The sequence below is a fragment of the Hemicordylus capensis genome, chromosome 2 (assembly GCF_027244095.1).
Source record: "Hemicordylus capensis ecotype Gifberg chromosome 2, rHemCap1.1.pri, whole genome shotgun sequence".
NCBI classification, from domain to species: domain Eukaryota; kingdom Metazoa; phylum Chordata; class Lepidosauria; order Squamata; family Cordylidae; genus Hemicordylus; species Hemicordylus capensis.
The window spans coordinates 262,333,563-262,352,324 of NC_069658.1; the positions used below are offsets into that span (position 1 = coordinate 262,333,563).

At 45.4% G+C, this 18,762-nt stretch overlaps 1 protein-coding gene across 1 annotated transcript; it reads right to left on the minus strand.

Annotated features, from left to right (window-relative positions):
• Window positions 1-8,604: 8,604 nt before the first annotated feature.
• On the minus strand, window positions 8,605-17,337 carry PPP1R11 (protein phosphatase 1 regulatory inhibitor subunit 11). The gene is made up of 3 exons (XM_053292836.1): window positions 17,089-17,337; window positions 14,596-14,704; window positions 8,605-11,710 (listed from the first exon to the last, which is right to left on the minus strand). Exons 1-3 carry the CDS (start codon window positions 17,155-17,157, stop codon window positions 11,490-11,492), a joined length of 399 nt encoding a protein of 132 aa, XP_053148811.1. The 5' UTR covers window positions 17,158-17,337; the 3' UTR covers window positions 8,605-11,489.
• Window positions 17,338-18,762: the final 1,425 nt, after the last annotated feature.

Sequence of the window (18,762 nt, forward strand, 5' to 3'; positions counted from 1 at the left end):
AAATGAAGAAAGGGAGACTTTTCCTGTTCTTGAAATCCATGCCAGGATCAGCTCTGCCTGCTAAACTACATATCAGGCTACTGTTAAAGGCACAGGATGAGGGTCAGTAAGATCAGGTGACAACCTTGCTAAGGTACGGTGTGGGGGTGGGGTGGGGGTAATGTTTTGGTATGACTTCCACACATTTCAGGGCTGCATCTTTGCATATAGGGCAGAGGTTCTCAAATTTGGGTCTGCAGACATTGTGGGGCTGCAACACCTATCATCCCCAGTCCCAATGCACATTGTGGCTGGGCATGATGGGCACTGTAGTCCAACAACATCTGCAGACCCAAGTTTGAGCACCCTTGATGTAAGCATATTCTGTGTTTTGAATGGATAGCCATTGGCTACAAAGGCTGTTTCCCAAGGGCCAGAGTATACGTTCAGTGGAATCAAGTACAGTAGCAACTTTTTCTGGACTATATCATGTTCGGCTCCAAGTACAGAGTTTGCCACTGAATACTCCTCTTGGGTGGTGGGCCTTCCCTAACACCTAGCCTTCCCTAACACAGAGTTCTCAAACTTGGATTCCCAAGACAACTCCTCCCATCATCCCATGTTACAATGGCTAAAGGTCCAAGTTAGAGAACTCTTGCCTTAATATGTTATTTGTCTACATGCACCAGAACATGACACACAGACACATCTGCTTGGCAAAAAGGGGCAACCAGATGAATACCATGAAGCATCCAAGCAGAAATGTCAGGAGTACAGTTGAAGATGCAGTTGCGTGGAGGGAGAAAGATGCCGAGAGGGAGAGCTAGGTGTCATCCTTGCATGAGTAGTAGTGAAAGCCATGGGATCTGATGAGATCACCCAGGGATCGGATGTAGATTGAGAACAAAGAACTGAAACAAATCCCTGAGGAACCCTGATGGAAAAAGGGAAATCTGAGGAAGACCTTCCCTCTGTTGAAACATTGGGACAGTTCAGATGATACCATCTGTGGCCATTCAATTAAGGAAGGAATGCTCCAAGAGCGTGCCGGTTGGGACATCCTCTGTGGATGTCCTGATTATTGTGAGGAGGAGGGGCTGCTCGTTCGAATGGCTACTCTACAAACACTCTGAATACATCTTTAAACACATATTTGGAGTGTGTGTAGAGAGGCCATTCACATAAACATCTTTCTCCCCTGCCACACACAAAATAAGGGGACATGCCAGGAAGATGTCCCGATGAGCATAGTCTCGGAGCATCCCCTACCTAACTACATGGCCAGGGATGGTATCATCTGAATCAGCTGATTGAAAAAAACAATTTGATAGGGAGGAAGAGAACCATCTAAGGACAGAATTACACAGACCTAGCACATAAAGGGAGTCAAGCAAGAGAAAGAGTAGTCAACCATAAGGCTATTCAGGCATCATGTTGCACTTGCATTCAGATGACTGTACACTTGTATATGTGACCGGGCGCACTAGTGGCCAGTGCACATGTGCAGTGGCCTCCAAAATGGCCACCCCCAGCGCAGAAAGGGCTGAAAAGCCCTGAAACAGCCCTTTTAAGACCAGCGGGGAGGCCAGCGGTGGGGGGAGTGAACCGCTAGAGACCTCCCACGTGGCTGCAGCACACACGCCCCCAGAAAGTTTAAATAAAATTTAAAATCCCCCCCCGATCTGGACTCAAGCCAGACCAGGACCTGGCCTGACGTGCACAAAACCAGACGGGGCCCACTTCGGTTCAAGTCCAGTTCTACTTGAACCAAACTGGGTTTTCCTGTTTTGTGCACAGCCCTAGTTGCTATTATGAATTATCCTGGCAATTCACACAGAAACATCTAGTTCCTTGTCTGGCTGCAAATCTGTCAGGATCCCCCATAAAAGTTATTTTTCTCCTTCAGACATGCTGAGACAAAAATGCTCTGCAAATGTAGGAAGAATCCAGGTGGGGTTTCCAAGCAGTCACCAGCCCCTGGGACACATTTAAAGCTGGGCTTTCAACAGTTCTTACAAAGGGAGGCTCTTAATTACCTTGGCAAGATCTGGCGTGAATGGCTTACAGTGATGCATCATCAGATTTAGAGAGAAAATGCACTTGAGTGGGAGAGATGAAACAACACACATGGTTTCCCACATCCCAAAGCAATGAGAAAATCTGTCTTATCTGATCTCAAGGCCAGGATATACATTACTAGAGAGTCTAATTTGAAGTAAACATGCATAAGACCAGGCTGCCAAATGCCATTTAATCTTGAGCGTGATGTTTGTGAATGTCACTATTTGGGACAGGAAAGAGGAGAGAGCCATTTTAAAACAGCATGTAAATTAACAGGGAAATGATTGCCATTCTCCCTACCTACCACCTCCATGTGGAATTGCTTTTCCTGAACATAGTTTCTTCCCTTCAGGTTCCTCCTCAAAAAAACCCTTGCCCATGTGGCAGTAGCTCAGTGGTAGAACATCTGCTCTGTATGCAGAAGGTTCTGAGTTCAACCTCTGGAATCCCCAGGTAGGACTGGTATGGGAAAGACTCCTGCCTGAAACCTTGGGAGAGCCACTGCCAATGATCTGACTTGGTATAAGGCAGCTTCCTATGTTACCCTGTTTCCCCGAAAGTAAGACCTAGCAGTAATTTCTGATGTACCGCTAATTGCCCTAGTGCATTTTTGGGGGCTAAAATTAATATAAGACACTGTCTTATTTTCGGGGAAACACAGGTATATTCATCATCCAAATTCCCAACGGTAACCAAACTTTAAGGTATAGGTTAACTTTGTTTGCCCACATCCTTCTCTCCTTCCCTTCCTCTCTTGTTTCCTTGCTGCCTAGTTCAGACTGCAAGCTCATTGGGAGCAGGAACCTGTTGATGTTGCCTGTGGAAGGTACTACATCCAACAGCGATGCAGTAATAACCTGATATTCCAAGATGAGCCTGCCTATCCCCTTAAGTTGTCTTTGGAGGCCCTCATCCAGGTACTCCCCACATCTAAAGCAAGGCAGGTAGCCAATGGGAGGAGACCTTCTTGGCTGCAGCTCTCCACTTCCCAAAGAGGCTTGCCTGGTGTCGAACCTGCTGTCTTCTTGGTGCCTGACAAATATCTTGTTATTTCTCCAGGTTTCTAAAGCTGCAGTGGAACTTGTTTTGTTTGCTGCAGTTTAATCTTGCTGCTTCGTTATTGCCCATTGTGTTTTAGATTTTATTTTGTAAGCTGCCCTGAAAACATTTTTACGCTGAAGGTCAGAAGAGAAATTGAATCATTATAGCTTTAACAAATATAGGAAATGCAAAATCTGATTTGAATATCGTGAAAGCAATCCATGTTACTCAGAGGTGAGATACCCATATGGGATGAGGAGCACTGTACGCCCTTGAAATCAAGTGCAATACATATTTGATTCTTGCAGACTACTTACACAAACCCACACTTCATACAGTAAAAGCAACTTGGTTTTTTTTTTACCTTGCACACTTACCACTTTTGTGTGACTAGTGCACATACACTGGACAAGGAAGTTGTAGTTTTTGTGCACTTTCTCCAACAAATTATCTGGGGGCTGGAAATAATGGCTTTATATTACAAGGAAGCAGATTTAGGCTTAGACATTAGGAAGAATTTCCTAATTGTAATCTTCTGTAACCTTGGTTTCCCTTGCTTTACTGGTGGTGGTGGTGGGTTGCCCTGTTTCATGGGGCACTGTGGGAGAGAGGAGGCAGGCAGCAGTCTCCAGCTACAATGGTGCTGTTGCTCCTGTTGACTTGCTGAGAACAGAAGAAACCCACATTAACTGCCATGGGAAGAGGGGAGTGCACCCAGCTAGTAGCAGCCAATTGCCAGGGGTGCCTTTGCACGGCTTTGGCTGGGGCACCAGCTGCGTCCCTTTCTCGAGAAGGCAGATCTGGCCACGGTTACCCACGCCTTAGTCACATCGCGGCTGGATTACTGTAACACGCTCTATGTGGGGCTGCCCTTGAAGAATATCCGGAAACTGCAGCTAGTGCAAAATGCGGCAGCTAGGGTGTTATCCGGAGCTGCCCGTTGGGAACATCTTGATGTGAATCACCCCCATTTTGAAAGAGCTGCACTGGCTGCCGGTTCGTTTCCGGGTCCAATTCAAGCTGCTGGTTTTGATCTTTAAAGCCCTTAACGGTTTGGGCCCGGGGTATTTGAGGGACCGCCTGCTCCCAAGGGTTGCTGCCCGCTTGACGAGGACATCTGAGGGGGCCCTACTCCGGGTGCCGACAATGAGGGAGGCCCAGCTGTCATGCACTCGGGACAGGGCCTTCTCTGTTGCTGCTCCTAGACTCTGGAATGCTCTCCCAGTGGCCATTCGTTCCTCGGACTCCATCACGGCTTTTAGAAAGCTTGTAAAGACTTGGCTTTTTACCCAGGCTTTTACATAATCGTTTTTACTGCTGCTTCAGTGTGTTTTTATCTGTTGTATTGTTTTTATGGCTGTTTTTAGCCTGATGTTTTTTATTGCTTTTTTATTGTATGTTTTAATTTTTGTAAACCGCCTTGGGGTTGTTTTTAACGAAAGGTGGTATAGAAATGTAAAAAAATAAAAAATAAAATAAATAAAAATAAATTGCTGGATAGGCCCAATCTGCCCAGGGCAGGCATTAGCAATGGCCCCTCCCAGGGTGCAGGGCCCTTGGTGGCTGCCCAAGGATACTTTGTATGGATGCCAGCCTGCAGCACACTAATATAAAAAGAGGACTTTGAATTCAGGAACACAGAATATGATCTTGCTCACAGAACTCAGCTTCGTGGACATCTCAGCTTTCTTTTCTCTTTTAAACCATAGGTAAGTTTCTAGCCTTATGATATGCTTGAATGTTTTAATGCAATGGATGCATATCAGAAACCAGAGAAATCCTAATTAAGTTTTCCAGTTGTTACTCTGGAAAATGTTCTTTTGCCTCTTTCTAGATGTTGTTCATATCAGTTTTTCCCTCCTCCCCTACCACTAGGAAAATATTTATGGAAAATAGTACACCCCACCCCCTGCCAAAAACAAAAGCAAGCGGTTCTGGTAAGACCTAATCTATCTTTCTGTGCAGCTGCCACCTTGGATCAGGTGGATGATATAAACACAAACCACACCCTTCAGGTGTCCCTATGGGGCATGACATCTGTATCAAATTTGGTGCAAATCAGTGCAGGCATTGCAAAGTTGTTGGGTGGGGGGACACACGGACAGCAAAGAGATTTCATAAGGGTACCTTCATTGTAAAAAAAGGTATGCTAGAAAACCAATACCAAATATATCATTTAAAATAAGATCATGCACATTTGCTCTTGGTGTGAAATTAAGCTTGCCTGAATGCAGGAATTTTTTTTAATTTTAAAAAAATGTTAAGTTCCATGTAGCCATAGTAGTCCTGATGATAAACCATCCACTTCCATGATCAGCTGGGGTGGGGGCGGGGGGAACAGAAGAATCTCAAAAGGGTTGCTTCATGGTAAGGTCCATTTTTCTACCAGCAACAGCTCTTAGGTGTCTCCATCAGAAGCCTTTCCAAGCACTGCTAGTTGAGATCATTTCCCTGAAGACATCAGAAAGTGAAGCTTTCTACATGGATGGTTTGTGCTGCCGCTTTATCTCAACTACTGCTGAGGGCAAGTTGTCATATTCTCTTCACAAACTACAATGCAACTGGAAGAGTCTTCTAATAAAGGGTATTGTACTTTGCAAGGACGTTTTGACTGGATTTCTGGGTGAGTCCTCCCCCGCCCCCCGCGGACCAACATGGCTATGTTACTGTGACAATAGAGTGTTGTGCCTCTTTTAGCAACTTCCAGCACCTCCTAACGGAAGTTCATCCATGAGACACATACATTTTATCAAATCATTGACTGAAGCAAGAGGGTTACCAAGTCTCAGGATAACTGGAACGTACTGTATAAGCAGGGAAATGCTTGACTAACAAGCAGAAGGTTGCCGGTTCGAATCCCTGCTGGTACTATATCGGGCAGCAGCGATATAGGAAGATGCTGAAAGGCAACATCTCATACTGCGTGGGAGGAGGCAATGGTAAACCCCTCCTGTATTCTACCAAAGAAAACCATAGGGCCCTGTGGGTGCCAGGAGTCAAAATCAACTTGATGGCACACTTTACTTTACTTGTCTCTTATGCACCACTTTCCCATCCTCTACAGGCAAGTCCATTTAACAGTTTTGTGCACTCCTTGTTGAATGGACCTTTTGTTTCGATCCCTTCCTCTACCTTGGAATTCAAGTCCAGTGTAGATAAAGTTTGAAAGTGGTTGCCAGCATTGCTATATTAAAAGCCTCCAGTCTATAACTTGGGTCTCATGTTCAGTTGTTTAGACATTAAGATGCAAAAGAACATGAAGTTATAGTTCAAATCCTGCAACCATGCGCACACATAACAAGCCTTAGTTTACAGCATGGCCTCTGCTGTACCATGAACCACATAACATAGCCTGGAGTGACACTTTTGAAAAAGAGGATTTTCTTATATTTAGCAGAGGGAGAGCAACTATCCCTATCAATCTCAGCACAGCACCTCCTCAGTGGTTGTTGCTGGACTCTACCTTATAATTCCTTTCAGACTGCAAGCCATTTTGGGACAAGAAACCACATTATTTATTTTTCTATGTAAACAGCTTTGAGCACTTTTGTTGAAAAGTGGTATATAAACATTTGAGTAGTGGCGTACAAATCAAGACAATTATCAAATGCATGAGCTGTGGTTTTGACTTTTTTTTAGTGTGCCTAGCCAGCATTTTATGGATAGGTTTTTAACAGGGAACATGTTAGCTGTATAATTAGGGCTATAAATGGCTAGGGTGAACATCTCTTCTTCTCCAACTTTCTATAAATCAAATTTCTTCTGTTTTGGTATTATTCTGGAACAAGGACATAACCCCCAACCTGACGTAGGCAGCAAGGTCTTGAATCATTCATCAGAGAATCCAGTGAATAGGGCTCGTGTCTACACAAGCCCAAATTAATAGATGCAGCAAAGAATTGAGCAACTAATAAGTAAGATCCACTATTTGAAATTATGATGAATTTTTCAAAATTTCAGCAGACCAGGCTGCAGGAAATTGAGGTCCTTATTGAGATAGTGTTAAATTAAGCAGTACACAGCATAGCCAATAGTGACTTAAGAAGGCAAGAATTCTGTACCTGCTCATTGCCTAAATCGAAATGTATGTCTTTTGATTCCCAGGTCCAATTCTTTAAAGGAGTTTAAAAATTTTCTTTTTTCGGACAAGGCGAGAGAAAGAGAGAGAGAGAGAGAGAGAGAGAGAGAGAGAGAGAGAGAGACCCACCCACCCAACATGTAGTGGCAAGTATCTAAGAACACAAGAACAGCCCGGCTGGATCAGGCACAAGGCCCATCTAGTCCAGCATCGTGTTTCACATAGTGGCCCACCAGATGCCTCTAGGGAGCCCACAGGCAAGAGGTATGTGCATGCCCTCTCTCCTGCTGTTGCTCCCCTGCAACTAATATTGAGAGGCATGGCTGAGGCTGGCTAGTAGTCATTGATAGACCTGTCTATTATGAATCTGTCTAAGCCCCTTTTAAAGCCATACAAGCTGGTGGCCATCTCCACATCCCATGGCAAAGAATTCCATAGATTAATTATGTGCTGTGTGAAAAAGTATTTCCTCTTGTCGGTCCTAAATTTCCCAGCCTTCAGTTTCATGGGGTGACCCCTGGTTCTAGTGTTGTGAGAGAGGGATACAAATTTCTCTGTCCACCTTCTCCACACCATGCGTAATTTTATACACCTCAAGCATGTCTCCCCTTAGTCACCTCTCTTCCAAGGTAAAGAGCGCCAGATGCTGTAGCCTAGTCTTCCAAGGAAGGTGGTCCAGGCCCCTGATCATTTTGGTTGCCCTCTTGTGCATCTTTTCCAGTTCTACAATATCCTTCTTAAGATACAGGGACCAAAGCTGTACGCAGTACTCCAGATGTGGCCAATATTAGCATTTTTATTTTCAATCACCTTCTTAATGATTCCTAGCATGGAATTAGCCTTTTCCACAGCTGCTGCGCACTGAGACGACACTTTCAATGAGCTGTCCACCACGACCCCAAGAACTCTCTCCTGGTCAGTCACCAACAGATCAGATCCCATCAGCATATACGTGAAGTTGGTGTTTTTTGCCCCAATATGCATCACTTTACACTTGCTTACATTGAACCACATTTGCCATTTTGTCGCCCAGTCCTCCAGTTTGGAGAGATCTTTATGGAGTTCCTCATAATCCATTGTGGATTTCACTACGCTAAATAGTTTAGTGTCATCTGCAAATTTGGCCACTTTGCTGGTCACCCCAACTTATAGATCGTTTATGAACAAGCTAAAGAGCACTGGTCCCAGTGCCGATCCCTGGGGGACCCCATTTCCTACCTTCCTCTATTGTGAAAACTGTTCATTTATTCCTTCTCTCTGTTTCCTGTCCTTCAACCAGTTACCAATCCACACATGAACCTGTCCCCTTATTGCATGACTGCTAAGTTTACTCAAGAGCCTTTGGTGGGGAACTTTATCAAAAGCTCCTGGTAGATCTATACAAATATATTAAATAAATTTTAAAAATGTGTGTTAAATAAAAATAGTTCTCTCAGTAGATCAGCAAAGGTTTCAAATTCCCAGTTGTTTAATAGCAAATAGAGAGGCTCTTTGCACTGCATAAGGTAGCGGAAATGAAGAAAACCTGGTGGGGGGAAACAGGAGTGTAAATGGACCATGAGCTCAGTTCCGGCAATGAAAAGAAATTCCTTAGCTGAGCATGTGCTCAGAGGCACCCTGATTCTTAAAGTGTACGATCCCACTCAAGTATCATTTAGCACCTTGTTCCAGCTGGACCACCTTGATATTCTCATAAAATGATTTTCTTTAAACCTGGATGCCCCCGCACCCCACCCCTGCTCAAATATCTGCCTGTGGGTGCCAGGAGTTGAAATCAACTTGACAGCACACTTTACCTTTTACCAGTGGCCAGCCCTGCTGACAGAGAAATTTCACTCTACCATTAACCTATGACACAAATTAAATAGAATTGGCCAGTGCAGACAATACTGTCCCGGCTCAGTCAATTGGAAGAGGATGTGCCAAGAATGCACTCATCAGGATGTCCTCTGCAGATGTGTTGACACCCTCCCAGCATGTCATATGGGTGTTTTTTTTTTTTTCATCTGAATGGTCTCTCTGTTCACATTCCAAAGCTCAGAGTCACAACAGGCATGCTCACAGCATGCATCCTTCCTAATCATCTAAACTGGCCCAATGTCACCTGCTCAATTGGTCAAGCTGATAGCAGCACTAAAATTACACTGACTGACCCACAAGGTTACCCAGCCTACCTCCATTTAGGAAATTATGGGCGTGGGGGAGAAAGAGCAGAATAACCCTTAATGAAGTCAACAAACAACACTCCCTACCTCAACCCACTCAGCCCAATAATGCCAACTTTTAGTCTTCTAAAAACAGTGGGAGGGGGGAGGTAACTGCCCCAAAATATAGAGGCCCAGACATATTTTTGCTGCCCTGCAATTTGAATACTGTGTATCAGGTACAGTTTGTGAACTGCAAAAAAGTAATCTTAAAGAGGCTTTTCGGAATCCTAAACACCCATCCTCACAGACTGCTTACTGCATCCCTGTGTGATTCATTGCTCCAGCCTACTCTTCAATTAATTCTTGCTTAGAGCAGTGACTCGTGCAGGAACACAGCAGTGGCAACCTCAGGAGTAGAGGAGGATATTTTCACACTCCGAAAGAGATCTTTTTAGGGGCAGGAGTTAAATGTCACTCCACTGTTTAATTCAGACAAGAACCATCTCTCAGTCATGAGCAGTTTGAAAAATGCTTGCTGCAGGTCTGCCTGAACGGGCTCGAGGTACACATACATGCACAGTTATTATGGGGAGCCCTCCACAACTGTGCATCTTCTGCAGAAAGTTTATCATTTATAATTAGAAGCATGCCGACATCAGTGGACCAAGGTCCAAAAAAGAGAGTTCAAGGACACACAGACATTTTTCCTCTAGTGTTGACCCGTAGATAGCAAGAGCAACAGGGTGTTCAGTAAGTCATGCAAAGGAAGGAGATGCCTTCTTCCAACCCTTTTGCCTGACTGCCAAGATCTTGCCATAATCATGAGTGATTGCAGGAGAAGGCCTGCCTCAGATACAAACCCTTAGCAAAGTAACTGAGTCAACAGGGGTAGTAACAGAACAACATTCATCTCACTGTGCAAGATGATCAGGGTTGTTTATATCAATCCTAGACCCGCTTCAAATTGGGCTCAGCCTCATGAGTCACATGTCAAATTCCAACATAGCATACCATTCTCAGCACACACACCTGCCATTGACCAGACCACCCACCTCACTCAGGATCCAGCAACAGCGGCTACACTCCCAGCCACATCACATCTACTGCCCTCCCCCCCTTCGCTTTTCTCCCTTCTGCCATCTCACTTCAAAGAAAATATCTCACAGGCTTCCATGGCATAATGACAAAGAAACCTTGAGGTTTTCTTCTTACAATAAAAATTAAAGAAGCAAATCATAAGGTGGGGGAAATTGCCCTCAGAAAGACACACCTGCGGAGGACAAAGAAAGGCAGTCATGTAGCCAGAAGGAGGTGGTGGAATCAAGGCTTATATTTCTGGTCCTGGAAAAGTTTAGGGAGGTGGGAAGACCTGAAGTTTGCACCATTAAGGTGGCTGTGTGTCATAAGCAGTGGCACTGCCCTGGTGAGACGTCTAGGAGAGCAATACAGAGAGAAGCAGGAGGTGGGATGAACAGGGAGTGAGTGTGTGTGTGTGTGTGTGTGTGTGTGTGTGAGAGAGAGAGAGAGAGAGAGAGAGAGAGAGAGAGAGAGAGAGCGAGAGAGAGAGAGCACAAATGCACACAACAAGAGTGTGTGAGTACTCACACAAATGGAAGGGGATGGGAAGAGACAAAGCTGAAGGAGGCAAGTGGAGAAGGGAGTTAGAGTAGGGGTGCATTGGTAGAAACTGGGAGGTGAAAGGAACGAACTCCAAGGCCAGGAGGGGATGGAGGGTGCACATGCCCACAGGAAGGAGCTTGGACAGAGCTCCATCACTGCCCTTCCCAAAGTAGCACCCATTTCCCACCTTGTTCATCACTGATACAAATATTTAATTAAGAAGCAACAAAAAAATTTCAGCCAAGGAACCCCGAAGGCTCTGTCAGTACATTCCACATGGGTGGGGATGGGCAGTACCGGACGGACTCACCAGCCACGGATGGACAGATAGACGACAGCAGCAGCACTGGCACAAGACAGACGGAGAGCTGGATGCATGTGCCCTCCCCCCTCCCTCCCCCTGGAGTTGGGGCAGTGTCAGCACCGGCACAAGACAAACGGGGTGCTGGACGTGTGTGCCCTGCCCATCCACCCTCCCCCTTGCCCCAGAGTTGGGGCAGCGTCAGTCCCTGTGTGGGGAGGGAGTTGGGGTTCTCCTCTCCCACCCCATGGCAGGGTGTGGTTCAGTGTTGCATGGCTCCAGCGTGGTTTTGGTCAGGTGGCTCTGACTTCTGGAAGCTGCTCTCTGATGGACCAGTGTTGCCGGCTTTATCCTGTGCCTTTCCCCGCTGGCCCTTCTTGTGGCCTCTAATGCAGTGCGCATTGCCACAGCCTTCATCATCCTCATCTTCGCTCTCTGTCGAGCTCTCGCCAAAAGCCCGTGGCTTCTCATAGATGCAGCAGCCTACGTTGTGGAGGCGGGGAGGAAGAAAGGAAGTTAAGGGTGGGGATGCAAGAGGAGGTGGGGGGTGGGGAAGAGAAAAAGAGAGAATTTGAGAATAATGCAAGATGATTGTGAGTGTGGAGGAACATATGGGGATTGACATGTGGAAGACAGGGCAATATTTAACAAGACGTGGAATGAAAGTAAATTATAGAGGAAGGAGATTATAAGTATGGAGTAAAGAGGGATAAAGGCAAAAGGAAAAGAGGAAAAATTGCAGACGAAGAGAGAGGGAGTAGAGAATGGCTTATGAGGGAGGCAAGAAGCAGCAATCACAGGACAGAAGTTTAATAAGCAGTAAAGGAAGGGCATGAGGGATGGTGGACAAGAGAAAGAAAAATAGGGGGAGATAATCAGAAAACTGTGCTAATAAGAGACAGCTATGTGGAAGACCAGCCATTTGTTCTCTTATTCACAAATTTATCTCGCTTTTGAAGGAGGGAAGCAAGATAACACCCTTCACCAGACAATCTCTGAGCATGTCTTCCTGTAGAACATCAAGCCTATTGGAGAAAGAATGGTGGACAGATGGATCTTTGGTCCAATCCAGTAGGATAATTCTCTCTTCCCACCCAAGTTCTGAAGTGACTCATCTTCACTTTCAGTCACATGTCCTGCACCCTATAGCTCATCCTCTCCATCTTTCCCTCTGTCTGTACTTGTCAAGCCCCATACATCCTATGATGTCACTAGTCCATGCAACATGCCCCACCTCCAGAATCTTTAACCTTTTTGTCCTCTGGTTCTGCTCCTCTCCTGCATTCAAGGATCTTGCCATTTTTCCTCAGAATATCTCCCTTCAACACAAAATCTCTGCATGCAATGCTAAGAAGAGTTGCCCGTCCTTTGATCACCTTTCAGCTACTGTACTGTACCTTTTTCCTTCCTTGCCTCTCTCTTGCTATCATTGCCTTCTTCGGTCAATTCTGCTACCGCAAAGTATCTCAAGATTTCCCTCTCCCTGTTAAATCCCACTGCAGCCATCATGTGATATGCTCTCATCGAGCTTCTAGATAGATTTGCTGAGCATCCAGGATTTCTGCTGGCAATTGGCAGCCACTCAAGGCAATAGCTCTTCTTTCTAGAACGGCATAAGCAGCCTTTTCAACCAAATATTGTCAATTCACATTTTACAAAACCATTGGCTTTAGTCTGGCAGGTGGACCAGGATGGTTATCCCACATGAGATCCATCAGGGAATTTTCCCCAGCCCCACTAATCTCCAGCCTCCTCTCACATCCAAGAGCTTCCGGAAAGCTCACTCCCATTCCAATACAGGAGCTGACCATCCCTGTTCTAGCATATAAGTGTAACCCTTAAAAACTGGGCAAAAAGGCACCTTTTTAAGAGGTGGCTCCTATATTTAAGAAGGGAAGAGCAACTGATCCTATTTAGTCCAGCAGTGTCTTTTGCTAGGATCTCCCTTGGGTCTTTAAAAAATGGAGAGCCCTTTGGGTCAGGGAACCTTCCTTCCACCACTCCCCCACGTTGTACTGCCACAGAAGCCACTTTGTTAACTTTCTGTTGAAAAATAGTAAATGTTCTAAATAAATAAATATTCATGAATTACTCCATTCTCCAGAATGTAGCCCTAGGACCCAGAAGTGCATTTTGCCAAACTGAACTCCTCATGCGCAGACAGTTACTCACATAAAGATGGTGCCATCTAGCAAGAACTTCACAATTACGGAGAACAGCTTTATATATAAATATGGACATTTACATAAGACATGCATGTTGCACCTCGCTTTGATTTTATATGCAATGGTGTGAAATATTTTGTTTTTTAAAGCTTGAAAGTGTTTTGTGTTTCCTTACGAGTTAAACTGCAGGCAAGTCTTTTCATATACTGTACATAAAATTCAGCAGAGCTGCCAGGGGTCTAATAAGATCACCTCAAAGGGATAGATCTGGTTCACAAACTACCAGTTGGTCATCCCTAGAAACTGCCAGCTGGACTCTGCTCCTCTTCCGTAACAACTGAGAAATACAGTCCAGAAATCCTAAATTTCTACCACCATCTTTAGTACAAACTGAAAGTCACTGTAGCATAGCAATTAGGGTTGTACTGGGACCAAGGAGACCCTGCTACAAATCCTTAATTTGCCATAAAGTTTACTGCGTAACTTTGGGTGTATCACTCTCTCTCAGCCTAACCTACCTCATGGGGTTGTTGTGAAGATAAAATGGTGGTGGCAAAGAAAAGAGCTCTCTGACGAAAGGTGGGGGGAATAAAATAATAATAATAATAATAAATGCTATCCCATTGCTAGCCAAACTAGCAAGGGATGTATCCAAGGTTCCTCAACTATTGTTCTATAAAAGGACTGCTCAACTTAGGCCCCCCAGCTGTTTTTGGACTACAATTCCCATAATCCCCAGCCACAGTAGCCAATAGCCAGGGATTATGGGAATTGTAGGCCAACATCTGCAGGAGGGCCGAAGTTGAGCAGGCCTGTTCTATAAGCTGTGTCAGGTTTGCCAAGCCTATCCAGCTGGGAAGCTAGATACCCAAAATTCTCATTTCTTTCTCTTGAGCTTAAGTTGTTCAGTCCTGGCTACCAAGCATGTCCATAGACCCGCACTGAGTATTATAAGGAATCATGGCAAATAGGGCCAAGATGCTGGTGATTACTGGGGAAAAGGAATGTATGGACCAAGCAGCTGCTGCTAGATCACACACTGAGGGTTCAGCTAGCTGGTTCAACAATGTACACAGTTCAAGGAAGATGCACTCACATGTGGGAAAACAAAGAAGATGTAGTAAAGGGTGAGTGAGTGTGAGTGCATGAATCTCAAAGCAGCAGCAGGCATAACAGGCAAAGATGAGTGACTGTGTTGCTCACATTTGGAAGACCGACGTCCCAAGTGTTCATTGTCCACTGTGTCACTTGACCATTCCACCTTCTTGGCCGGCTTTCGTTTCCTCAGCTTGATGGTGAGGCTACGATTCTCCTGCAGGCAGGGAATGACAGTAAAGAGCCAGAGTGGTGGAAGTGTATCTCATCCATAATTAAAAACTGTATGCCTCTCTTTCATCTAATATAGGAGTGGTGGATTTTCAAAGCTCCGTAGTTGTATGAATCCTGTTCCATACTAACTTATCTGCCAAGGAGGCACCTCTGCAAGTTTGCAAATAGCACCACAGAAGACTCTTAAGTCTTCATGAAAAAGAGCTTCCATGGCCAGCAGATTCAGTGGGTTCTGTTGGCTCTCATAATATCCTTTGAGTTGCTACAAAGCCTACAACCTACAAGCCACATAAATACCTCAAATTCATACTACAAGTGTCTTCCACTTGTCCATTTTCTGCTACTGTCTTTCTAGCCCCAAACACCTTGACAAAGACACAGACACACACACCCATTTTCAAAAACAGTGCCACCACATTCACAGCACATTAAAAAGAGTTAGCAACTGACACAAGAGAGTTGGTGGTGGCAGAGGGTGGGTGGGAGTTGCAGCCACTGGAAGCATAGGTGCAAGAAAACCTGACCAATGACATTATTCAGTTCTTTTGTACATAACCCATTAGAAGGAATAATTAAGTAACATTATCCCAAGCTAGAAGAAAAAAACAAGGCAGCACCTTTTAGACTAACTGATGTTAAGCGTTTGTGGGCTATAATCCACTTCTTCAGGTAAAGAGTAAAGGCAAGGACAGTCAGTTGTCCCAAGTTGTGTAAGTGGGATCTATGGATCCTCAGTTCTCAGTTGTAAATGTCATCAGGCTGCAGTGTTTTTCACACCACCCCATCCCCTTGTTCCAATAATGGCCTGCATACTTAATTCTCTCATTTTATATGCTATAGGGGTAAACAGCACCATCATGCTGGATATCAAACTTTTCACTTCAATAGACATGGCAGAATGACTCAATTGGCTTCTACAAGCCTGCACACCAGCAGAATATGAACCAAAGAGCCATCCAATTCAATAGCCTGTTGCTTTGGGGAAGCATACAAGAAGAGCAGGAAAAGAGAAGCCCACCCTTGCTACTGCTTTCCCAGCAACTAGTATTAAGAGGTATACTGTAGCTGAAGCTGGAGACTCTAGTGATTTATCATACCCACTGATAGACCTGGCTTTCTCTATTCGTTTGTCTACTGCCCTTTGAAAGCCACCAGGTTGTCATGGTTATTTCCTTTATTTTAAAATATTTATACCCCACCTTTCTTGCCAAGGCAGCTCACAATAGAAATATTAAAATGTAATAACCCTCTTCAGATGTTGTGAGTGTGATGGGCACTCACAACAGCAAAAGCAGGGAGGAAGTCCCACCTCCAGTGTTCCCAATATTTTTTTCCATGCGTGTGCGGAATGAGTTTTGTTCTGGGTGGCAGCATCAAGACAGTGGGTGCACACGTGCATTCAGAATGGGGCCTTCCTGATTCAGCTTAAGCGGGAACGAAAATTAACTGAGGGAACACTGCCCACCTCGCTGCTGTCACTTATCTTCTCCTGCCTACAAACATGCTTATGACTCGAATGAAGTTGCTACCCACAGAATCTTCCCACAGAATCACCAGGGAACACGCTTAATGCACCTCCTCCTTCAGACAAACAGCACCTTAAGTGTATTCATCAGGCGAGAAGGGGTGACAGCAGCAGGACATCCTCCCTGCTTCTGCTATTGTAAAAGTGAGTGCCCATGACACTCGTCTGAAGAGGGCCAATAATGCACACACATCAAAATAAAAGATAGCAATATATTACTATTGCTGTCTATTACTTCTGCATTTTGAAGTGTGTGTTTAATATTATGTTTTTCGCTATTGCTGTCTGTTACCTTTACATTGTGTGTGCGCACGCATGTGTCCACAAAAGCCAAATAATCAAGAGCTACAGCAGCAGCCACTTCCAAAACCTCAACCAAAAAAAGGCAATGTTTAATGGGGCGCCTCTAGGAATACAGAGAGACGGTCATATGAGCCGAGCCTCCAATGGGAAAGGCACTTCTTAACATTGGTGCCACTGAAGAGGTGGGCAGTGGAGACACCCACCCCGCTTCCTTCGGCAGAGGCAACTCGCAGCAGGGCCTCAAGAAAGGACGGGAGTGCGTGGGAAGGCCTCTGCAGGTGGCCCTTTAGATCCCAAACCGTTTATCCCGACGAAAGGGGCTGCAGGCACCGGTGCCAATGGGTGGCCCTTCTCAGCTGACCCCCGAGGAGCCCACCTCCGCCCCGCCGTTGCCACGACAACCGTGGCACACCCGGCCACCAGGGTTGCCACGGCTCTCCTACATCCTCAGGGTTGCCATAGAAACCCCTGTCCCTCCCCCAATCCGCCGGCTCATGCCAGGGTCGCTCTGGCCACCCCCGCGGTTTCCCCCATCTCACCGGCTCAGTGGTCACCTCGGTCTCGGTGACTGTCGCTGTGGATCCCATGCTAGCGGTTGACTCTGCCATAGCCTTTCGGGTCTTACTCGCCGTGGCGCCGCTCGCTCGAGGGAAAGGTATCTGGACAGCTCCGGTCCAGAGCTGGCCCAGATCCACCCCAGCGTACCTCTCGGCAACTGTTTAGCCGCACCTGCCGCCGCCGCCCCCCCTCCCTACCCAGTACATCAGCCTCTCCCCAACCTACTTCCGGCACCGCAACTTCCTACTTCCTTCTGTGTGGCCCTATATTTAAGGGTCCCCCAGCTAGACCAGAGTCACTTCCGCCGTACGTTAAAAGCCAACGCATGCGCAATAAGAGGCAATAGTAGAGACGGTCTCTGCAGGCTTGACCGAGCTCTGCTGAAGAAGGTGGGCTTTCCTTGCTGTGCCTGCAGGCTGACTTGGGCCGCTTTTAGTTTCCTGCGGTTGAATAGGCGATGCTGAATGAACTGTGCTTCTCTGAGATACGGATTCAAAGGCATTTGAGTGGCTCAGAAAAACTTGACCACCCCCATCGTTCGGATTGTAATATATTTGCAGTTAGTGCGGATCAGGCTTATATTCACAGTTAAATTGCGAAACAAACCACCACAATGGCTCCTAATCAATGGGCTTTGAGTCATGCATTATAACTGGGAGCCCAACAATTTGGTAGCACCAGATTGTGCATTACATAGAGATGCATACCTGCTGTACTAGTAATGCAGAAAAACAACTTCCACACCTACAGGTGAAACTCGGAAAATTAGAATATCGTGCAAAAGTCCATTAATTTCAGTAATGCAAATTAAAAGGTGAAACGGATATATGAGACAGACGCATTACATGCAAAGCGAGATAAGTCAAGCCTTAATTTGTTATAATTGTGATGATCATGGCGTACAGCTCATGAAAACCCCAAATCCACAATCCCAGAAAATTAGAATATTACATGGAACCAAGAAGACAAAGATTGTAGAACAGAACAATATCGGACCTCCGAAAAGTATACAGTGTACTGTGCTTGATTGGCCAGCAAACTCGCCTGACCTGACCCAATAGAGAATCTATGGGGCATTGCCGAGAGAAGGATGAGAGACACGAGACCAAACAATGCAGAAGAGCTGAAGGCCGCTAATGAAGCATCCTCGTCTTCCATAATACCTCATCAGTGCCACAGGCTGATAGCATCCATGCCACGCTGCATTGAGGCAGTAATTGCTGCAAAAGGGGCCCAAACCAAGTACTGAATACATATGCATGCTTATACTTTTCAGAGGTCCGATATTGTTCTATTCTTCAATCCTTGTCTTCTTGGTTCCATGTAATATTCTAATTTTCTGGGATTGTGGATTTGGGGTTTTCATGAGCTGTACGCCATGATCATCACAATTATAACAAATTAAGGCTTGACTTATCTCGCTTTGCATGTAATGCATCTGTATCATATATCAGTTTCACCTTTTAATTTGCATTACTGAAATTAATGGACTTTTGCACGATATTCTAATTTTCCGAGTTTCACCTGTAGAGCACCCTTGCTGCTTTGTAGTGCATGTCCTTTAAGAGCATGCAATGTATTTACTTTTAATATCATAACATAGTTTATTCAATCTGTATACCACCTGACTGCAAAGACTCAGGCAGTTCACAAAC